Source organism: Xiphophorus couchianus, chromosome 18 (genome assembly GCF_001444195.1).
Source record: "Xiphophorus couchianus chromosome 18, X_couchianus-1.0, whole genome shotgun sequence".
Taxonomy (NCBI): domain Eukaryota; kingdom Metazoa; phylum Chordata; class Actinopteri; order Cyprinodontiformes; family Poeciliidae; genus Xiphophorus; species Xiphophorus couchianus.
Genome location: NC_040245.1, coordinates 4,591,557 through 4,615,469, shown reverse-complemented (window position 1 = coordinate 4,615,469; position 23,913 = coordinate 4,591,557). Strand labels below are relative to the sequence as shown.

Sequence of the window (23,913 nt, the reverse complement as noted above, 5' to 3'; positions counted from 1 at the left end):
TGAGATTGAAGTGAGAGTTCTGACTTTTGCCTGAGACTTTTTCTCGCAAATCCCACTTTTTCCTCTGAATTAAGATAAAAGTCTCAGATTAAAGTCCGAATTAGGACAGGGTTTTTTCCCCCCGAAATAAAGATCGCTATTCTTTTCTTTTCAGTGACCCAAATTATCCTTCTCCTAATGTTTAGAACTAACTGGTAGGATGAGGAAGGTTTTTGTTTTTTTAAGCTAATTTACCAAAAACATTGTTTAATTTTGTGTGAGAGGTTGATCGTTGTGTTAGAAAAACTGTCTGAATCCCGGGCAAAGCATCCGTATGAACAACGCAGATTTCGATCAGGCAAAGCGGAAGTCTCCAGTTTCCTGCCTCTACTCGGGTCCTGTTGAGCAGCCCGTGCGAGGCTGTCCTGGAGACCCCGCGCTGCCTGCACCTCTAACGTCTCGGGTGAGTTTGTTACAATGTAGCAATTTCTCTATTAATCCGAATAACCGTTACAAAGCCGCAATATCTGCCAACTGCGCACAAAACACAAACCGCATCGCTAACGCAATCGAAGCGCCACGCTGCCGCACCGCACCGTAAACACGTTCATTTTCCACCGAATTCCCAAGCATACCCCCCTCATCCAAGAGTATTCCAACATTAACTCATATTTTGCTTGCAATTAGCGATAGCTCGCTACGTAGTTGCGCTTAAACGTCCCCGGCAGGCGGCTCTTCTCGGTTCTGGTTGAACTGCGGTTCCGCTGTGCAGCTCCAGTGTTCAAATTGTGTCACTCGATGGTTTGTTTTGAATGTCAAAGGCTCAAGCTAGCTGTATGTCTCAATATTGTTGATAGCTGATTAGCTCGCTAGGCTAATGCAACTCAGCAGAGCTGCATCAAAAAATGACCAGAAATAGGGGTGAAAACTGGGTTTCAAAACCAAAAGTTTGGTTTCATTTGAGTTCTAAGCCAGGTGTGTTGCTGTCAAACGTTATGTGCTGGTAGAAATAATTAAAGATTGCTTGCAAAGCTGTTTAAAAACACCAGCTAGCATGTAGCAATCCGTTTGCAGTGTCTCCATTCAAATCCTGCGCACTGGGTTTGCTCTACCCGAGCAATGGCTCCGACCCGCTGCCTTCTCAGAGCGGCAACCGAGCTACATTTATGGTGTCGATGACCACTCTGCTTAAACACCGTGTGTATTTGTTGCGTTTGTGTTGCTGGAAGCTGTGTGCACAGTTGTTACTTGTGATGAAGACAGTGGAGACACTCGGAAATCCTTCCAGGTGGTGCGAAAACCGCGCGTTTTCAGTTTGTTGTCGGCCGTTTGTCGGTGTTTAGCAAATCTAAGTTCTTGTCTGAGTTCATCCTAACCGCATCAGTGTTTATTATTACTGAGCCTGCATGTGAAAAGATGACGCGCTGCAAGTCATCGTGAAAATAGTGCTAAAGAGAAAACACTCTTCTTTATTTTAGGACCTCATTTATAGCAATAACGCGAATTTACTTGTTTAATAGCGAATTAAATAAACATTTTAGGGAAGAATATGGAAAAATAACTGATAAAATAACGTTTTCATGTTACAGGAAAGCTACAATAAGTTATGATTTCTGTCTTGCTTTTAATAAGTTGTTAGTTTCTGTTTCTCTCCGGTGTTTAGCTGGTTGTATCTACGATTGTTTTTAAACTAGCTTTTAAACTATCCATCTATCTTTTAATTTTAAACTAGCTTGTAGCATTGTTCTTTGGGAATACAGAGTAAACAGCTTTCTGGCAACGTAAGAGATGTAGAGATGACAAGTAATTTATTATTTTACAATTACGATCAATTTTCTTGATTTTAGTCAAAACTGTAGTAGCAACATTTTCTCTGATTTGTTTTTGTTTGTTTTTATCAAATTGACTCAGTTCCAGTAATCTAAAAACTGAAAATAAAGGCATGCTTTTCTCTACTTATTGCCAGCTTAAAAATAGTCATTTTGAATTCTTTATCTATAGTACACATGCTTAAAGATAAAAAAAATGTTTTAATCTGTACTGTTTGATATTTTAATTAATTACTGTAGATGATTTTAATAACTATATACCTATTTCCAAATTGCCTTTTATACACAAAATTTTGGAAAAAGTAATCTGTATTCATTAATTGGCTTTTTAAAATAATAATTCAAGTTTTCAATCTGAAAATGCACTTTTAAGGATTCGGAACGACATTAGAGTGAGCTGAGCTGCTGTCCAGTTTTGGTTTTGTTGGACCTCTCAGCTTCATTTGGAACATAAACTCAAACGTGTTTTAAATATTCTTTTGTGAACAGACACTCAGTTATTTCATGTCTCTTCACACATACCTGACATGTTTTGACCGTGTACTTCCATGTTCATTAGAGGTGTTGAAGCTGATGTTCAACCATCAGCTCTTACTTAAGCGACAGGTTTTTCTCAGTTACTGTTGGCAGTAACTCCTAGTTTTGTGGCGTTCCTCAGGGCTCCATTCTTGTCTTGCTGTTATTTTCCATTAAATTATTCATAAATATCTCTTGTCACTTTTACGCACATGATTCTGAAACCTGCCTGAAAATATACTAAATTTATGTCTCTCTGGCTTCAAAGTCTGAATGTCTGATAACTTTTTATTGTTAATAACAAACCGGAAGTGTTAGATTTTGGTCAGAGACTCCAGTCCAGGAGTCTTGAGGTGGTTTATATTCTGATTTGAGCTTTAATAATATCACTAGAACTGCCTTTTATTAAATTAGGAATACTGCCAAAATAAAATCGATGATCTCCCTCCCTAATTCTCACTCAAGCTTCATCTCTTGTTGCCTTTTTTTTTAACTGTAATTCTCTATTTGCTGATATTCCTCAGAAAGCCCTCAGTAGACCCAGGAGGTGTGAACATATCAGTCCAACTCTTTCCACTGCTCACCTGTGATGCTCAGTGTTGGTTTTAAGATTTTAATGCTGCTTTTTGAATCAGTGAATTTCTTCGCCCCATCTTATGTTTCTGAGCTTCGGACTCCTTACACTGTTGGATCATCAGACCAGACATTACTCTCTATGCCCAGAGGAAGATTGAAGACTGAGGGTTATCAAGCTTTTATGATCAAGGCGCCGCCTCTATGGAATCGACTGCCACTTAGCGTTGGAGCCTCTTCGATGTTTAAAACTCGTTGTTTCTAATTCGGCTTCTCATTCTCTGCGTGTTTATTTTATGCATTTTGATTTCATAATTACAACAGTAATGTAAACTGTTTACATTACTGTTGCAACTGTTTTAAAAGAAGCAAAACAAATACTAATTATTATTGCTATTGTTAATTTATTAATAATAACAGGGAGTGGACCGATTGCAGTTTTCTGGCTGATCACCAATCTCTAAAAGCCTAACCTGCTGAAAATGTTTTCCCCAAAAAAGTTGCTAAATAAAGCGATAAAGTCCCTGTGGGCGTTTTCACTCTTGATAGTCCAGTATTTGATTAGATTGGGGGCCAAAATTGCAACATTTGTTACATTTTCAGCTGCTGCCGTTCGCTTTCACACTGCACTGTCAAACAAACCAAACATTTTGAAAAACTTGTTCCCCTCCTGGCCTGAGGCTGCAACAAGAACCACTGGAGGAAACGACACGAAAACCTCTGAAGAAGACACTGAGTGCACAAAATGTAAACAAAAATGGAGCATCGTCATATTTTAGCTGTTGTACCATTTCTGTTTTGTCTTTGGTAAAAGCCAATTTCTCCCGCAACTGCTGGATATCACATCTGATATTATCGCAATTTTCTCCAAAAACATAAGGCTCTAATGGTCAGCTGGCCTACACCCCCAAAATTAGCTTCCTATAACTATAAAGCTGTCAAAAATGTAAAAAAGGAGATGTGTCTGGTGTAATTACAGCCAAATTATAAACGTCTAATTTACTGCATTTAATAAGAGCTAATATTCTGTTGTTGTCTGTTGTTACACTTTTGTGTTTTCTTTTTAAATCTGCACCAGTTGTCATGGATGATGAGGACGGCAGGTGCCTTCTAGATGTAATTTGGTGAGTTCTCGCTCTGATATCTCGTAATAATAACAATACTAATCAAAATAATACTAGATAAGATCTTAGGTGCGTCTTTATGCCTTTGTTGTTTTTTTGTCTACAGTGACCCAGAAGCTCTAAATGACTTTCTTCATGGATCTGAGACCCATGTAAGTACATGGAAACGGTTCATTCTAGATACAAAACAAACCTTTTTGTTGATGAACTTGTTTATTTGGTTATTTTTGGTGAATATTTTAGTAATGAAGTGGTGTGCAACCACAAGTTGCTGCTTTCGTTTACATCATTATGGTTGCTTCTTCACAAAACAAGAAAGGCTACTAACGCTTCCCAACTCTTGAGTTATTCCCTTCATTTTATTCCTCTGTCGCTTCTTTTCTGGTGCTTTTGGTTTTTCTGAACCCTCCTTTTTCCTCACCATTCTCTATTTTTGATGGTCTGAATGTTTCATCCTGGTGTAGGCCTGGGCGATAAATCAATTTTATCGAGTAATCACAGTTTTGGGTTTTTGAAAATTAAATCTCTGGAAAAGCTTGGATTTTTTTTCACCAATTCACTTGTTGGGTTTCCGCCATCTTGTTTGACAAGGGATTTTTACAGATTTTTATTGATTTAAACTTTAAACTCAGTGTCAAAACATTAGGACTAGGCTACGATTTTTTTGGTTTTTAATCACGAGAATAAAGTCGTATAATAGTAAAGTTAAAAAGAATAAAAAAGAGAATAAAGTCCTAATATTAGGATCATATTTATGCTGGGGTTATTTTATGATAACTCCAACATGAAAAATAACAGAAACATAAAAATTAAAGTAGTACTTTGGTACTGGTTTTTCAAATAAGGAAATATTTTATCTTTCAAGACATCAGAACCAAATTATTATCAGTAGCAGGAGTTTGAAATGATTCAAACGATTGAGTCTGTTTTGAAGAAAGAATGACATTAAAATGACTTTTTCTCATAATTTTGCAACTTCCTTCTGCTAATTTTAGGACTTTATTCTAGTAATAAAAGAAAACTCGTATTCTGCCATACAACTCACAGAAGGGATGATTGAAATAAAAGCAACTTGTAATAACTTAGAAATGAGATCAGATCTGGTGTTAAAGAAATGGCAGGTTTTATGTTGAATCCGTATCGCCCAGTCCTATCCTGTTGCTTTGGGTATCTTCGCTTTCTGTCTGTCTTACCCTTGGTGGATGTGTCTATAGTTGGACACTGACGACCTTTTGGATGGTACGAGTGACCCCTCCAGCTCGTTCTTCTCTGCCACTGGGGTGAGTAAAATCCCCCGATCTTCTTCCTGCTCTCGTCTATCGGTCTCTGTAGCATGCAACGTCTGATCCCCTTTCCTTCCACTAACATGTCTGAGCTCCAATTAGCTCAGGGTTTGTTTGGGTGCTTGAAATTCTTGGATTTAAAGTAGGTGTTTTTTAAGGTTTGGAAAGTGCTTGATTTCTGTATGCAGTCTTTAAAAGTGTTTGATATTCAAACTGCACAGTTTTGTAAAAGAGTTCAATCCAACGTGTGATTAAAAAGCTTTATTTAAAGTTGAAACTAGATATTTTCATACAGCTAATTAAAAGATAGATGGATATTTTTCTCAATGTTTAAAGTTTAATCAGATTAAACTTTTGATTTTTTAGGTCAGTAAGAATGACAAAAATTATTTCTATTTGTGAGAACATTTTTTAGAGATTTTTTTTGTCACTTTCTTTGTATTTTGTGTTTAAGCATTTATTTTGAGCAGGAAGTTGATTTACCTTAACACCATTTGTTTGTTTCAATGTAATGAATATTTGTTATTCCTAATTTCTCAACGATTTATTGATCCTTGTAATTGAAATAAAGTCTGTGTTTTATATGTTAAAGGTTAATGAAACCGGGGGATTTTTTTACAATTAAATTAGTATTTTGTTTTTAGACCAGTCAGATGTACAGACCCCTTGGATGTTGTTATTGACATCCGAAAATTTCACGCATGCGCACAACGCTGGAGCGCAAAAAAGACAATTTTACTTGTCATCCATAGCCGTGTTGCCGCTGTGGAACAATCCCGTTAATTAAATAAAATCTGGACATGTAGGAATAAATAATTTAGTGCAATATGCCACAGCAAAGGGGAAAATAACGCAGAAAAACCATTAAAGAACCACTCAAAACCACTTTTTTCTCGCTCTCTTCATTGGCTACTCTACGCTCAGACTTGTTGCCATAGCAAGCAACTGACTGAGGATTCACCACCAAAAAACACTCAGACATTTCCCACACAAAGAACAGAACATTCAGTCCGTTACACTTTTATAATTTCAGGCTTGATGTTTATTTTGCGATCGAAAGGCGGATTGGCGCAGCGTCTGCCATCAAGCGGGCGCTGTACCGGTCCGCTGTGGTGAAGAGAGAGCTGAGCCAAAGAGTGAAGCTCTCGATTTACCGGTCGATCTACGTTCCCACCTTCATCTATGGTCATGAGCTTTGGGTCGTGACCGAAAGAATGAGATCGCGGATACAAGCGGCCGAAATGGGTTTTCTCCGTAGGGTGTCTGGGCTCTCCCTTAGAGATGGGGTGAGAAGCTCAGTCATCCGGGAGGGACTCAGAGTAGAGCCGCTGGTCCTTCACATCGAGAGGAGCCAGTTGAGGAGCATCTGGTCAGGATGCCTCCTGGACGCCTCCCTGGTGAGGTGTTCATGTCCCACCGGGAGGAGGCCCGGGAAAGACCCAGGACACGCTGGAGGGACTATGTCTCTCGGCTGGCCTGGGAACGCCTTGGGATTCCCCCGGAGGAGCTGGAACAAGTGGCTGGGGAGAGGGAAGTCTGGGCCTCCCTTCTGAAGCTGCTGCCCCCGCGACCCGACCTCGGATAATGCGAAAGAAAATGGGTGGATGGATATTAATAATTGATTGCTCTGGTAGACTAGCTACCGCTGCTATTAGCTAAGCTAACACAGATGTGGTTGATTAGCTAATTTAAACACCTGCTCTACTGATCATCTGTCAGAGCTAGGCCACCTTTTTTTATTTTTTAACTGAACCAAAACACCAAATTCCACAGCACATCTACATGTTACGGTTGTCAAAGTCAAGCTAGCATAACTGAACTACTTCCCCCCCTCGCTATTTTTTTTAACTAAAACTTTTTCCTGACCTTATCTGTTGCAAAGCACCATGTTCCCTTTTCCTTTATATATCAGTTGTGCATTTAAGATTTTTTTCGTTACATTGACAACAGCTAAACCAGTGTTATTGTCGGGGAGCAGCTTTTTGCACTCCTGGAGGAAGATGGGGGTGGGATTTGGTGCGCATGAAGTCATGCTGTAGTTGGTCCATAGGGTGTGTGAGAGACATTTCAAAACATAAAATTTTGTTACATTTTAGTTTAGCTTGTCCCTGTGTAGAAGAATACTATCCAAACCAGACATTATTAATAATAGGTATAAATTATTATAATAATAGAGAATTGAAACTGCCTTTTTTTAGTTCATATATATTGTTTTTATCTCCATAGTGGTGCTGGAAAAGTTTGAAAACCTACCTTGAAAGTGCTTGAAAAGTGTGTATTCCCTGTTAGTGTCAGTTTGATGTTTTGTGTTGGTATCTAGATCACCTGGTTTCACGTTGTTTCTTCTTCTGCTGTTCTAAAGGGCCATGTTTCAGAGGTCCAGCCCGTGGTTCAGCTGCCAGTCAGCGAGTCGGCCGGCCTCCCCAGAGTCAGCGTGGACTTGGACTTCCTGGAGGACGATGACATACTGGGCGGCTCACCGGGCGGAGACGGCGACAGCAATGGCATTGGAACAAACCACGAGACGTGCGACATCCTGCAGCAGAGCCTGGCGGAGGCCAACATCACTGAGCAGAGCCTGCAGGAAGCCGGGTCCGAGCTGGACCTGGTGTCCTTTGGGATCCCGGGCCTCACCCAGGTGGTCCAGACCCTGCCTGACGCTGGAAGCGCTGCTGCCGTTGGGGTAGGCATCGGCGGGGCGGCAACCATTTTCCCCGGGTCGGCGCAGAGTGCGGCGGGTAACCCTGGCAACGCCACGGCCGACATGCTGGGGTCGGTTCTGGCCCAGCAGGGGCTCCAGCTGCAGCCGCAGGTGATGAACAAAACCATCAGCGTCCAGCCATTCATGCAGCCGGTCGGCCTCGGCAACGTGACGCTTCAGCCCATTTCCAGCCTCCAGGCCCTTTCCAATGGGAGCCAGTCGGGACCGTTGGGTATCGGACAGATTCAAGTTGTGGGCCAGCCGACGGTCATGACCATCAACCAGTCGGGGCAGCAGATCCTGGCCAAAGCCATGGGTGGGTACCAGGAGGTGTCCGCTGCTGGCTCTCAGGCCGGTCTGGGCCTGATCCAGGGTAACAAAGCCACGGTCGGCGCTCCAGCTTTAAACGGACCGGCTGTTTCTGTCAGCAGCACGAGCAGCATCGGCGCCGCCACCATGAGCGTCCCCCCTGGGCTCGTGGGCTTCGGAGGAGGAGTGGCGCCGCCGACACAAACTCAAGCCCAGATCATGCAGAACGTGATCATCCAGCGCACGCCGACACCCATTCAGCCCAAACCCCCACAGGGGGGCGCCATCCAGCCAAAAGTCTTCAAACCGCAGCAGCCGCCGCAGGCAGCGCCCCAGGCTCAGCAGAATGACGCACACAAAGCGCTTGGGCTGCAGCAGATTCCGGTTTCTGGTGCCCAGAATGTCGCCTTCCTGGCGGGAAAGCCCGGTTCTAATGTTGTCTTGAGCACCCAAGCCGCCTCTCAGGGCCCGCAGTTCCAGCAGGCCCTGTTCAAGCAGCAAGCGGCGCCGCCTTCTGGGAAGCCCCTCAGCGTGCATCTGTTGAACCAGCAGGGCAGCATCGTCATCCCGTCCCAGACAGTCCTGCAGAGCCAGAACCACCAGTTCCTGCTGCCCCAGCTGCAGGCCGGAGGCCAGATCCTGACCCAACACCCGGGTGGCCACATCATCACAAGCCAGGGCCCCGGCGGACAGCTCATCGCCAATCAGATCCTAACCGCCAACCAGAACATCAATCTGGGTCAGGTGTTAACGTCGCAGGGCCACCCCGGCGCCACCCACATCCTGTCCGGACCCATTCAGCTCCAGCCCGGTCAGATGGGCACGCCGACGCTTTTTCAGATGCCGGTTGCCTCTTTGACTCAGAGTCAAAGCCAGACGCAGACGCCGGCCGCCTCGGGCCACGCCCAGACGGTGATCCAGGGCCTCCAGAACTCCTTGACCATGGTGGGTCAGGTGGAGGGGCTGAGCCCGGCCATCAGTCTGCAGACCACCCTGCAGGCCCAGCCGGGCGCCGTGCCCAGCGCCGCAGGAGGCCAGACCGCGGAGGCTGCTGTTACCGTGCTGGGAGGCTCCACAGAACCGGCGCCGCAGCTTTTACCGCAGTCGTCGCTCCTCGCCGTGCAGCCTGCGTCGTCTGCCACCGTTTCCTCCTCTCCGTCCATGTCTGTCTCAACGTCGTCCTCCGTGACGGCCGTGGGGCTGGTCCCCCCGCAGGCTCAGAGCAGCCCAGGGAGGCTGCTGTTCACCAACCAGGGGTCGAGCATGATCCTGAGCCAGGAGTCGCTTCAGATGTTCCTCCAGCAGGTCAGCGCTCCGCCCGTCTGCTTTTCTTCTTAACATTGTCTGTAAAGGCGACCTATTATGCAAAATTTACTTTTTGCCCTTTTTTGTTCTTCCATTTGGGTTTCTACTGCTTCTAAAAACAACACTCAGCTGTTTTTTAGCAATAAGTAAAAGTTTTTTGAGTCTGGAAAATGAGTTGTTTCAAAAATGTCCTGAAGGTTGAGTCACAATCTACAGGCCCTGCATCGTTACCCAGAGTTTGGCAGTAACTAGTTACATTTACTTGAGTAACGTTTTGGAATAAAATTACATTTAAGAGTAATTTTACTACACTGTACTATTTACTTTTACTTGAGTAATTTATTATTATTATTATTATTACTTGAGTTGTTGACTTACCATCCAGAAACCACTTGCTGCATTCTTGTTTGTTGTGCAGGAAGCTCTACTTCTGCTTTTCAAAGATGTACAGTTGTATAATTGTTTGCAAGCATTTTTACGTGAGAGTGTAAACACATTGCAAAACCACAAAATCTTACCAAGTATTACTGGTCTATTTTCTTTACAGCAAGATATAAGAGCGTGTTTTAAGTTAATAACTCCTTAATATTGATGAAGTTCTAGTTCATCAATATTAACTAGATGAGTTAGTTAATATTGGCAGATTATTTCATTTACCACAAGGGAAAAATGTTTCTTAGAGGTGAGTTTATCTACCAATTGAAATAGTACTTTTTTATTAATATTAAGGAATTTTAACTTAAAACAAGCTCCAATAACTTGTTGAAAAGTCACTTGTAAGTTTGTTTTTGTTATGTCAAGTCTACTAAGATATTTGCACTAGAAATTAGAAACACAAAACTTTGTGTTTTTGCAGTGTAGCCAGCAGCAGCTAATTTAGATTTAAAGTGACAAGATGCCCTAAAACAGCTCAAAATAGACAGAACTGATCCTATCTAAGAACAATTTTGTGCAATAAAGAAAATGTAATGAACATTCTTTATATATTTATATATCCTAACTTGTTCAAGGAAGCATAATAGGTCACCTTTAAATAAATAAAAAGAAAAGTAACATGCACGAGTGTTAAATTGGTGTGATCTCTTTGGTTTAGTATTTTGCTGCTCATTCTCCTTCCCTTCCTCCTCCCTCCCCCTTATCCTGAAATGGTAATTGTATCAGGAGCAGCGCCACCAAACAGAGAATGAGTCAACCCAATCAGTGGGCGTCCCAGCGTCTGTAATCGTCAGCAGCAACAGCGTCACTACTGCGGCCCCTGCTGTCCATGACAGCCAGTTAACTGACTCCTGGCTGGGTCAGAGCCACAGCCCTTCCCCTGGCCCCTCCCACATGACAGCAGTGGTAAAGGTAGAACTGCCCCTTTATGTTGAGCCCCACCCCCACTTGCTGCTGCCGCTGCTGCCACAGTGTTAGGTTTTTTCTACCTTTTTAACCCCCCCCCGTCACAACTCTGTACCCCTCCTGCTTCCACTGCTCTCGCCAGCGCTGTTTTTAACTCCTGGGCGAAAGAAACCGGTCCTTCGCTTGCGGCATCTGTGCTTTTCCACACTTTGCTTCATTTTAGTAGCAGCATGATCGTCTCTGTTGTTTGTTCCTGTTTTATTACTCAGTAGAGATGCACCGATCAGAGATTTCTGGCCGATTTTGAAGTTGATCTCCAGTCTCAATTCGGGCGGCAAGTCGTATTAGTAATCAATTAATTTGACAATTATTTGGATAAAAAATTCAGCAGATTGTTCTGGGATCCCCAAAGCTGAGCTGTAGAGTTTTGCTGGGAAGAAAGAAGAAATTATTTCAAATAAACTAGAACAGTAAATGGATGGAAGTTTGCTCTGCCACTTAAAAAATATCTCTGCTTTTGCAGTTTTGTAAGTTGTATTAAAAAATATCGGCTTGAATAAATGCACAAAATTATGAGGTTGAAACATGACTAAAAATGGAACATGAACGTTTTTCTGACGATTAATCGGATAAAAAATTGGCACATTCTGCAGATTTTTCTTTTATCATCTTAAGCCTTTTAATGCAATATTATAAATACATTAAAATATGCAAATAAACAATTAAATTCCTTTTTAAAACAATAAATCAATATACTGTAGTGCTGATCTGTTTATCTTTGGATTAACATGTAATTAATAATTGGAGAGAAAAAGGTGCTAATTGCTGTTGCCGCTAATCTGGAGGAGCAGCTCGCCTACGGACTGCAGCTCTAAGGCAGAGCTTTGTGTAAATAGGCTGCTGAAGGAGATTCAAGGATTCCTAGGACATTATGTAAAGAATCAATAACGATAGAAAAACACTCCAGGGGTGTTTTTTATGAGATGACATGAAAAAATACCAGGTTAGAGCTAATCACGCTAAAAAAATCGGTTTCACGGTGCATCTCTATTGCTTTGTGACTCGTTCATGCAAACATTTTGGCTGACAGTGAAGATTCCTTTTCATTTTTGTTGTTTTTATTAATATTCTAATTTTAAAATGTGCATTTCCCAACTACGTGCAGATGTGCTTGTTCAAAAATATAAAAACATTTTCCAAGAGCAGCTTCTTCACCTCTCTAATCGCTCTGTAGGATTTCCTCTGCCTCTCCGCTGATGAATCAGGCGTCTGTTCTCTGTTTTGCATGCCTCGTTACATTGTGTCTCCTGTTTTAAACCCCCCACGTTGACCAGTAGCGCCTCCCAAACCCAAATCATTTGGTCCACCGACTCGTGACCTCACGACCTTCAGATCACCTTCTAATTCACCATCACAGTCCCACAGATCTGGCTTCTGTCAACAGGTTTTCCTTTTGGTTCACTGAGCAGTCATTCCTCCCCTTTATGTGTTTATTGCCCTCAGACGCAGGAAAAAGAATAATCTGTGTGCTTTAATTGTTTGTAGATACAGAAGGCTAACAGTCCGCTTTCATGTTGTTTGTTTTTGTTTGACTGATGTTTGTGCGACCACGGGCTGGGCGACATTTTCATTTCAATTTATGATTCATTTAACTTGTATTTACTGCTGGGTGATATTCATTTAAACATTGACATTTTTTCATACCTGATCTGATTTCTGTGACAGCGTGCTAAAGAAAGTAGCACATTTCCGGCAAAAAACTCAGAGCTTAATCTCAGACATTTTCCAGAAAAAACAGCGGAAATATTTTAGCTTCAAAAGTCAAACATTTTCAATATTTGGAAGTTTTTAATCCCAAAGTTTTTGATTTTTTTTTTCCTTTTTTTGTTGCAAATTTTCTCCCTCTGGAGCTCAAAGGTTTTTTGTTTTTTTTCTAGAAAATTTTTGAAATTGATCACAAAGTTTTGAAATTTTTTACTTTGAAATTTGTGACTTTTGGAGCTCAGACATTTCCTTGTTTTTTCTAGAGAATTTCTGAGTTTATACAACAAATTTTTTAAAATGGAAATTTAGATTTCTGGTTTCAGCAGAAATCTAAATTTTTGCTATTTCTGCTAAAAAAAAACATTAGATTTTTTAAAATTTCTTTTTGTTTGACTTCTTTTCTAAAACAGACATTACAAACAACAGAAATTTTTTTTTAAAAGTGGCTTTTATTTCCACTACCCCTTCTGTCATTTGTACGAATCAGGGCCGTGCGGTTCTGGATTGGAGTTATAGAATATTGTATCAGACGTATTATCTATTGATGGTAATCTATCAAGATTTATAGTAATTGATTTATTGTCCAGCCCTACATTCTTGTAATAATGAAAATAATCAGAACCTAGCCGTAATATTTTGTCTATTTGAACTCAACATCCAAATATATATAGAATTTGAAAACTCATTTGTCAATTTTTTGTGCGGACCTAATTTAGCTTATCATTTTACCCTTAAATGAAATATAAAAACTATATTTCACAGCAGTTTGTGATGAAATCTTGTCGCCCAGCCCTGATGTTGGATCCTATTGTTAAAACCATGTGGATGTTTTTGCGTTTTGTTCCTTTTCTTGTTGGTTTATAGAGGTTTAAACCCTGATTTGTTTTTGTGCTGCGACGTTGTGTTCTCCCTCCAGGTTCCCTCTGGTGGAGCTCAGCAGGCTCTGAAGATCCAGGGCATGTCCTCCTCGCCGGCGTTGACCTCCCACGCCACGACACCTCCGGTGGCGGAAAGCCCGCAGCCTTCCCAGTCTCCCCTGACTCTGAGCCAGCAGATCCAGTCGCCTCACCATCAACAGCCGCCACAGTCGCGCCCTTCCTCTCAGCCTCAGCCGCAGACTCCCTCGCGCTCCTGCACGCCGTCATCTCACACCCAGCTCTTCATCGTCCACAACCAGATCGCAGAATCTCCCAAACCCGCTGCCACCTCCGCCACGCAGGCTCAGCTGCAGCAGACGCCGCCCCAGCAGGTGCACGTTCAGGTCCAGCACCAACCTCTGCCTAGACCAGCCTCGCAGCCCACGCCCTACCAGCAGGAAATGCCTCCCATGTCGCAGTCGCCTAAGCCTCTTCCTGTTGCTGCTGCTGCTGCTCCACCTGCGCTGCACCAGTTTGCCGCGCCTCCTGTTAGCGCCTGCGCTCCAGCCGTAGTGAAGGCCCAAGCTCCCCTCCAGGGCCTCACAGCTGGGCAGCAGCATCACCTGCAGTTAGTAGGAGCACAAATCCAGACTCTGTCCTCCATCACTCAGCCCTCGCCTCAGCATAAACAGCTGCTGGAGAAGCTGCAGCAGGTATTGCTTCTGGTTTTACTGCAAAAACATAGTAATTTTTTTTTTCCCGGTACAATTTGTGCTAATATGGGTTGAACAAGGTGTTTCTACACACTTAAAAAGTTTTAAATTTACATTTTTACAGGCAGATTTTTTTTTATCTTAAATGTAAAATGTATTTTTTTTTTCCTAGGGATGCACCGATCCATTTGTTTCTCTTCCAGTACCAATACCTGAGGTTTAGTATCAGCCAATACTGATCAGATACAGAAAAGCTGTGTTGAATTAACTTAAAAAGTTTCTTTTCAATACCTGTCGCAATAATAAAAAAATTATACATGTTTTGTTTATTCATTTTGGATACCTACAATGTCCTAGTGTTAAATGTTCAGTATAATTTAAAGTTTATTGATCTTTGAGAATGGGTTCCTGCATCATTATCACAATTATATTACTTAAAATTGTTCTCAAAACAACAATATTATAATTTGTCGCAATAACTTCTGGAACAATTCATCATCCAACAAAATTTGTTATCTTGACAAAATTATAAATTATCATGTTTACTATTTATAAATGTATAAATATAAACATTCATAGATTTGTAATTCATAAACGTACTGAATTACAAATTTATTTGATAGCTCTGCTCCGGTACAGCTCACTTAAATACACCAGTAGCTTCACCGTTTGCTCAAAAACCCCTAAAAACAACTTTTATATGTTCAGTTAGTTCAATTAGGAGTAAAAGAGCCGATTTAAAATAAATTAGAAGACACTGAAACTGACAAAAAAGATAAGTTAACTGCTCTGTTGAAGGTAGTGAACCATTTCTGCTTTTTGAAATGGTCCAGAAAGTGAGATTAGAAATTCTAAATATAATGTAAAATAAATAATAAAGCATAGAATTTAACTGAATAGATCTGCTGATATATATCACACACATTGTCACCCATGTCCAATCTAGAATTTTGTCAATATCGGGATCAAGACAGATATTAAGAATGGATTGGTGCCTCCAACGCAGTAAGCGATTTTTACTTACTCGGAGTGTGTCGCTTTTTCAACAAATAGCTTCTTTTTTTTGAGTCTGTATCCTCCAGTTAATGGTTAATCAATTACTAAATTAGTTGATAAATATTTTCAATAATTGATTCATCACAATTAATTGTTTCAGGCCTTTGTTTTATCAGCTTCTTTACAAATGTGTCTCTGCTTTGTTTTGATCTAGTGCAAAAAATACCAATGAAATACATAAAGGTTTGTAGCTGCAACAGTATTAAATGTGAAAAGGTTCAAGGAGAATTACTACTTTGTTAGAATCCTGTAAATTTTCTGGATTATGATGAAATAAGAATGAAAAAATATTTTTAAAAAAAGCAATATTTTCTTTTGAAATCTTCAGGGCCAAGAGTTCAAAACGTTTCCTACAGATGATAGAGGCCAAGTTGCACTTTAATACCCAAGTGAAAAATTGTCAAATGCTTCATTTATTAAAGAAATAAAACACTGGTTTATCAGCCATCTTGGAAAGCTTGGAAATACTTGCATTGACAGAAATTTTGGCTTCTTGGAAAATAAATTACACTGTAAAAGATGAAAGTGGTTCCACAATCCTGTGTAAAAATTGTAACTTGTTGATTTTTTATGTTTTTTGCTCAGGTCAAGCAGAACATCATGCTACAAGCAAAGCCTCAGCCTCAAGCCACGAGTCAGTTTAATTCGCAGCAAGACGTGCCTGTTGACAAGGTGGTGATGACATCATCAGCGAGCGCTGACGCACCTGCTCAGCTTCCCACGATGCTGCAGCCGACCTCGGTGCTCGTCAAAACCGCCGCCACAGGTAGCGCATTAAAAAACCCCAGCGACGCGATTCTACCACCAGGGAAAAAGAAAAAAGGAAGAATACATTTTGCCAAAAAACTCACAAATTTTGATATTAATCTAATAAATTTTCTAAAAATAAAAAAAAAGAAACAAGGAAATTTCTGAAATTAAAAAGTTGAAAATCTGCGATAAAATTTTTATTTTATTTTTTACAATAATCTCAGAAATTTTTCTAGAAAAAGAATGAGGTTTATGAGTTTGGAAAGTAAAAAAGTTGCTGGAAAAAACTCTAAAATTGTGGGATTAATCTGAGAAATTTTCAAGAAGAAAAAAATAAATTTCTGAATGTGAAAAGTTGTTCGGAAAGAACTTCAAAATATTAGACTTTCTGACATTTTTAGAAAAAACTTGAAAATTTCATCTACAAGTTTAATTAGATTAATCTCAAAATTTGAGTCTTCCTAGCAAATGTTTTACTTTTCAAACTCAGAAATTTACAAGTTTTTTCTAGAAAATGTTGATCTTTTCATTTTACCTTGTTTTTTTTCCCTATAAAATTTCTGAGATTTTTCATTGCAGATTTTTGACTTTTTATACTCGGCAATTTCTGTTTCTTCCAGAAAATGTTCTTATGTTAATTTGAAAATCTCTGAGATTTTCATAAGAATTTTTTTACTTTTAGAGTTCACAACTTTCCTTGCTTGTTCTTGTGTTTCACCTACATAGGTCACAATGGTACGATTTAATCATTGTTTTTGTCTTTTTTTACAGGATCAAGTGACTTACAGGTATTCTCAGGAGCCCAAGGGCAAGCTGCAGCAGCAACGGGGAATCAGACGGTCACTCTTGCCAGCCTTACCCAGCCTGCACAGGTGGGTCGATCTGTTCCATGTTGTGGTTTTCCTCCAGGTGTTTGGTGAGCGTTTGAGATGAAGCGTTTCTTTCTGAATTGGTGCTCAGGTTCAGCCAAAGCCAGGAGTGATCAGCTCGGTGGGGGGGATGACTCTGGGAAAAGCAGCGATGAAGATCCAGGTGTTGGGGCCCGCTCTGACTCAGATGCCGGTTCCGCAGCCGCAGCCTCCTTTGCAGACTCAGGTAAGAGCGGCGAACCGCGCAGCATGGAGGCGGGCGAGATGTGGACAGAAAATATTTATGTTCCTTATCCTGTTCTCTAAAGGTTAATCTATCTATTCTTTTCTTCCTTTTAGTTCATCTATCATTTTACCCCCTACGTCGTTTGTCTGTTTGATTCTCCCTTTATTTATTCTTCCATCCACCCAACCCTGAGTTGATCTGTCTTTGTTCATTCTAGTAATAATTTATTCTATCAATTATTTTGATGATTAATCTGATAAAAAAAGATTAATTCTGCTGAATTTTTATTAAAACATTTAAGCCGCTGTCATACAATATTAGAAATGCATAAAAATAAATAATTAAATCACTTTTTTAAAATAAAAAATAAACATTTTATTCTCTAAAATACAATAACACAACATCTTTAGTGAATACTTGGTCAATTGTAGCAAAGGTTGCATCTGGAGCTAAACAAAAACTTCTAACATCAACATGTGCTTAACTTGTCAATACAACTTAATAATAATCTATTGATTTTTTGTATTAATAATTTGATTGCAAAACATGCAATAAAATTGCAGGTGAAGATAAAACTATGCCAGTGGAGGAGTTTTAGGGAGAACATCTTTACAGAGAAAGAAGGATTATTTCATGTCAAATGCAAAATTTGTACTTATTTTGTCCAACTGTCGCTTAATTACTGTCTTTTTGGAGTCTGTATACTCCAGTTATCAATTATTGATTTCTAAATTAGTTGACAATTATTTGATTATTCCGACTAATTATGTCAGCCCTAATTCATAGTTTAAAAATTGGCTAAGAAATTAAAACCTGGTAAATAAAACATGTGGAAAACCCAGCAAAAGGCTTTTAAAGGTGTTTTCTGTAACTGATATTGTTCAAAGTGAATTTTTTTAATGTTTCCTTCTTTGCCTTTCAGCTCACATCACAGACGCCACCAGTAAAAATGCCTTTAAGCACCGAGCCCAGTAAAGAAGCCAGGTTTGCTGCTTCTGCTGCCTTCAAGCCAGAGTTGAACCGTTTTGTTGTTGGCATATTTCTGACCGGTTCCTGTAAACACTCTGCAGGATGCTGGAGCAGCTAAGAAAACATCAGGGTTCAGTGCTTCACCCCAACTACAGCGCTCCTTTCCACTCGTTTGACGACACTCTGCACAGACTGCTGCCTTACCATCTCTACCAGGGAACTGCCAACTCCTCTCAAGACTATCAGAGAGGTAAAAGCCAGAGTAAAATCCTGGATCTGTTGAGTGCTGCACCTTTCACGGTCCTTACGTTTTGCTTTTTTTATACACAGTGGATGATGAGTTTGAGAGAGTCTCCTGCCAGCTGCTAAAGCGAACCCAGGCCATGCTGGATAAATATCGGTACCTGCTCTTCACAGAGTCAAAAGTAAGTTTATAACCCAGCGATCTCCATGTCCGAGTCACTTTTTGTTGTTTTGGATTGATTTTGAATCAACTGCTTTTGGCCTCTGAACCTGAGCAGAGACTGGGCCCGTCGGCAGAGATGGTGATGATCGACCGGATGTTCATCCAGGAGGAAAAGGTCGCCCTGAACCAGGACAGGATTCTGGCCAAGGAGAGACCGGGTCAGTGGTTTTTAATGTCCAAACTAATAAAAACAATAAAACTGCAACGTGGGAAAATGTTTGGAGAAACCGAATTATTACACTGAAAAATACTTTCTTCTGATCTGGATGGAAATGGAGAAACTTTCAAATTGTCATCCATTTAATAGTCTGTTTATCCATCCATTTATCCATCCATCCATTTATCTATCCATCCATTTATCCATCCTTCCATTTATCTATCCATCCATTTATCTATCCATCCATTTATCCATCCTTCCATTTATCCATCCTTCCATTTATTTTTCCATCCATTTATCCAACCATCCATCCATCTTCACCCTCCGTACGTCCGTCCGTCCGTGAGTCCGTACCCTCCTTCTTCATAAAATGGAAACAAAAATTGAGTAGCGTCAGTTTGGTGGTTGTAGGATTTCTTGTTTATCTTTGGTAAAAGACCACGAATCATTTTTCTCGCTAGCGCAAGACCTTTTGTTTTGGTTGTATTTACCCAGAATGCCCTGCGTTGTAGTGCGCTTCCTGCTGTTGAAGTGGCCTCCGCTCCACTTGGTGTTCACACATATGCATTCAGATGGCACCAGAGTTCACTTCAACCAAACCGAGACCAAACATTTAACACTAGAACTGGAAGACATGTTAAATATCCAAAATAAGTAAACAAAACAACAGAAACAACAAATAAAATTAATTATGAAGTCTCTGTAAAGAAAAATTGTCCTTCAAAAAATGGGCTGGTTGGGGCCAAAACACCAAACTGTAAACTTTTGTCATCCAGCTTTTGGTAAAAAAAGAGAAAAAACATAAAATATGCAAATGGAAATTATTGAGCTTATTTTAATTGAGGTTAATTAATTTATTGCTTTTTGTGACAGGCCTGGTCATACAAAGTCTATATTTATCAGTAATGTAAATGTTTTTATTTCCTTGCAGAGGAGTTTGCAGCGACCGTGCGGATGCTGGAGAGCGGCGTTCCATCCCAGCCAAAACCAGCGCCTCCGGATCTGCCGTCAGCGAGTCCGGCGGCCTCCTCCGCTGCTCCTGCTCTGATACCGTCTCCCGCTCCTCTCCTCAAGGTCACTCCAACTCCTCCTCCTGCTCCTCCTGCTCCTGCGTCTCCCACGCCTCCTCCCGCCCCCACCACTCCCTCTAGTTCCCCCTTCCCTCCCACCAAGCTGGTCATAAAGCACGGCGGCGGCAGCGCCTCCGTCTCCTGGTCCAGCAGCTGTCCTCCGGCGCCGCCGGCCAAGCCGGTCACTCCGGCGGCGCCCTCCTCTTCGTCGCTAAATTCCCAGTCGGCGGCGGATGACGACGACGCTCTTCCACAGCGAACCAGCAAGCCGCCCATCAAGACGTACGAGGCGCGCAGCCGGATTGGCCTGAAGCTGAAGATCAAGCAGGACCAGACCGGGTTCAGCAAGGTGGTCCACAACACCGCGCTGGATCCCGTCCACGCCCCCCAACCTCGCTCCACCCTGGAGCCGCCGCCGGAGCCCTCAAAGTCCCAGCACCTAGCCACGCCCCCCAGCACCGTCATCAGGACTCAGTCCCCGACGGCGTCGGTCACGCCCACTCAGAGCAACCTCAGAAACGCTCCTCCGTCGTCGTCAACAACAACGCAGATGAACGGCTCGTTGGACCACCACCCGGTCAAACACAACCCGGCGGCGTCACAAACCACCTGCCGCCTGCCGCTTAGAAAGACCTACAGGGAGAACATCAGTCCCCGGGTCCGGCCCGGCGTCCCCGGCGGACTGGACGAAAACTTTTCCTACCCCATCACCACGCCGTCGCCGCCGCGGCACGAGGCGTCCACCCCGCCATCGGAACGGACCGTCATAGCGAGCGTACGGGTGGAGAAGCGAGACAGGGAGGCGGACCCGAGTCTTGAAGGCGGACGCTTGGGGAACACGATGGACAAAATGAACGAGGTGTTCAACCGGAGCATGAAGACGGCGACCCACCACCATCTTTCTCTGCTGCTGGATCGGGAGGCAGCGAAGGAGGGGGAGGACGAGCACACAGACCAAGACGCTGACAAGTACAAACGGTTCAGCGGGAAAAACAAACACAGGACTGGCGGGACGTTCAGAATGGACCAGCACGCGCCCGGACCGCCGTCCCCAGAGTCGTCGTTCGCCCGAGACTCTCTGCTTCCCGCCAAACGCTGCAAGTCGGACTCGCCCGACATGGACAACGCCAGCTTCTCCAGCGGCAGCCCGCCAGACGACTCGCTCAACGAGCATCTGCAGTGCGCCATCGACAGCATCCTCAACCTGCAGCAGGAGCCCGCCGTGCGCGGACACCACGTCCGGGCCGGCGCCGGCGGCAGGACGCACCAACACCAAAGTCAGCGCCCGGGAGACTCGGCGGTCTCCACACACAGAGCTCCGCCCCCTACAGCGCCGTCCGCTCCGTCATCATCCTCGCTGGGCCCTCAGGTCGGAGGGCGGGGCCACAACGGCAGCCTGGTCCCCCAGACTCAGAGCAGATAACAGGCCCTCAACCCCAGGCTGGACTGACCGGGGTGACGCTGCAAAAGGGGAGAGACAGGGGGCGCTGCACTGCAGAAAACACTCAATCTGACCACTTTTAGTCCAGTTTTTGCTGCAGTTCACTTTAAATAAGATAAAACCAACTCACAAGTAACTTTCCAGCAAGATATTGGAGCTTGTTTTAAGTCAACAATTCTTGAATATTGAAGTAAAAAGTTCTACAGACAGATTATTTAACTTAAAATAAAACATTTTTCCAATGTTACAAATTAAATAATCTGCCAGTGTAACAAGAATATTAAGAAATTATTGACTTAAAATAACCTAAAAAGTTTCTAATAAATTAGTTTTGTCTTATTTCAACTAAACAGAGATATTTCTACTAGAAACTAGACAAAAATACATGGTAAGATTTTGTGTTTTTGCAGTGTGACAACAGTTACTCTCTTAAGCTGTGTTGACTTTGTTCACTGTAAAAACACAAACTCTGACCAAATATTTATCTAGTTTTTAGTCAAATAGCTTAGTACGTTTGAATAAGACAAAACTTACAAGTAACCTTTCAGCCAAATATAGGAACTTGTTTTAAGTCAATAATATCTTAATATTAATAAAAATGTTATAGTTAAACCGGCAATTTTTTTCATCTATAATAAGGGAAAAATTTCTTGTTATAAGTGAAGTAATCTGCCAATTGATTTTATTTAATCAATATTAATTTATTTGCTAAAACATGCTTCTATATATTGCTGAAAAGTTATTTTGAAGTTAGTTTTGTCTTAAATTATTTCAAATAAATGACGATCTTGGCAGATTGTTTCATTTATATCATGAAGAAAATATTATAAGTTAAGAAATCTGGATTTAAAAAAATCAATATTAAGGAATTATTGGCTTAAAACAAGCTCCAATATCTTACTGAAAAGTTACTTGTGACTTGTCTTTTTTAAAGTGTAAGAAGTTATTTTCAGTAGAAACTAGACCAAAACTATATGGTAAGATTTTGTATTTTTGCAGTGTTTGTCCATTTGAATTGTCCAAACATTTCTTATTTTTAGCCCAATTTATGGATTAAATGTGGCAAAAGCAAAACGGTGAAATGCAGACCTTTATCACGCCTGCTTTTTTATGTTTTCTTTTTTCAATCTTCTTCATGTTTACATTCCTCTAACTTGTCCCCAGGAGCAGACTCTGTCCACTCGGCTGGTCGAAACGGCGTCCTGTCGAGCATCACAGAAAAATAAACCGGCGGGGCGCCTTAACGCGTTCCCTGCACTTTACACATTTGACTGTTTATCACAAATGCAAATGACACACTTTAGCTGCAGTTACAAAACGAGGAAATGATTTGAGAAACTTTTTGTTTTGATTTACTCTCTAATGCTGTAACACCAAGATGTCAGAATGTAAATTAACTCTGTTCTTTTCCGCGCCTATCGACAGATTTCACCAGGTTTCTGTTTGTCCACTGCTCATGAAGTTAAAGCATTATGCATTTCCGTCAGCAGGGGGCAGACTAGTTCTGACTTTCCTCATTCTTTCAGCTTTCTTCTTCAGCTATGTTTTCTGTTTTTATCTTTATTTCTAGGCCTAGTGGACAATTCAAAAACAAACACAGCACAAAAACATTGAAATGGAAAAAAATGGAACAATAATAATGTACAAAAAAAAAGACCGGAAGAGAATTTGAAGTATAGTATTACAGATTAATTTTTGTATTGTATTTATTGTGTATAATGACACTTTTTAAAAAGAAATGTACATTTAGTAAAACTGTAAATTAAACCTTGCTTCTTTTATGAATCTTTTTGAGTTCCTGGTGATTCGTGCAGACCAGGTAATCCAAATATATTTAGGTAAGGCTAATTTTAACAAATCTTATGTGCATTTTTTATTTTCCTAAATAATTCAACTTGACTTTCATTATTTTATTGTAAAAATTATATTTCTTTCCTCTACTCAAACCTAAAATGAAGAATGAAATCAATTCGGTTTCTCCAGTTTTACCACAATTTTGCAGATTCGAAGCATTTTTCTTTGGTTTTGTTGTTGTTGCATATTTCAAATCAATCAGGATTATTTTTTTATCTCAAAGATAAACTAAGTAAATATAAAAAAAACCCATTTTGGCTAGATTTCACTATTTCTAAGCCAAATATGTAACCAAATAACTTATAAACCTAATAACTGATTGCGCAGCAAAACGTTTCTTCAAGCATTTACAATTCTTTACACCCCTGTGGAGGAACTTTAGCTCACTTTACTTTGCAGAATTGTTTTGAATAGTTTAAATTAGTGTGTCTTCAACCATGAATACCATTTTACGGGTCATATCATAGCCTAAACTTTGACTAAACCCCTCAAATATTGTAATTTTCCAATTTTAGCTTATGTTCACTCTGTAATCAGAGATCTGATTAGATTACAATAAGAAAACATTAAAATTCGCTCAGAAAAACAATGTAAATTGTAGTAATATCACAAACGGAGAAACGGTTTTCCTGTAACAGTGACAGCTTTAACAAATAAAGTCATATATTTAATACGCTAGTAGTCACAAATATTCAATTTCGTTTACGATTTCATGTAGATTTTTTTTCTCCGGGAACTTTTCCGTCAGGCAAAAGTTTGAG

At 41.2% G+C, this 23,913-nt stretch overlaps 1 protein-coding gene across 4 annotated transcripts; it reads left to right on the top strand.

The window, feature by feature from the left end:
* Positions 1–352: 352 nt before the first annotated feature.
* On the top strand, positions 353–21,499 carry bicra (BRD4 interacting chromatin remodeling complex associated protein). Of its 4 annotated transcripts, none has more exons than XM_027999400.1 (15): positions 353–442; positions 3,976–4,021; positions 4,128–4,173; positions 5,236–5,301; positions 7,667–9,619; positions 10,781–10,966; positions 13,641–14,294; positions 15,936–16,116; positions 16,872–16,972; positions 17,061–17,195; positions 18,118–18,179; positions 18,266–18,414; positions 18,495–18,589; positions 18,686–18,788; positions 19,719–21,499. In XM_027999400.1, exons 2-15 carry the CDS (start codon positions 3,981–3,983, stop codon positions 21,278–21,280), a joined length of 5,334 nt encoding a protein of 1,777 aa, XP_027855201.1. In that variant the 5' UTR covers positions 353–442; positions 3,976–3,980; the 3' UTR covers positions 21,281–21,499. The 4 variants fall into 4 exon arrangements, with proteins under 4 accessions (XP_027855201.1, XP_027855200.1, XP_027855202.1 ...); XM_027999399.1 differs by having other exon boundaries at positions 18,683–18,788; XM_027999401.1 differs by lacking the exon at positions 5,236–5,301 and having other exon boundaries at positions 18,683–18,788.
* Positions 21,500–23,913: the final 2,414 nt, after the last annotated feature.

What these genes read in the sequence shown, in the direction of transcription:
- bicra (XM_027999399.1), top strand. Translation starts at nt 3,981, where the DNA reads ATGGATGATGAGGACGGCAGGTGCCTTCTAGATGTAATTTG. An exon ending in TTCAGATGTTCCTCCAGCAG is followed by an intron (nt 9,620 to 10,780) that starts GTCAGCGCTCCG and finishes TAATTGTATCAG; the next exon opens with GAGCAGCGCCACCAAACAGA. An exon ending in CTCTCAAGACTATCAGAGAG is followed by an intron (nt 18,415 to 18,494) that starts GTAAAAGCCAGA and finishes TTTTATACACAG; the next exon opens with TGGATGATGAGTTTGAGAGA.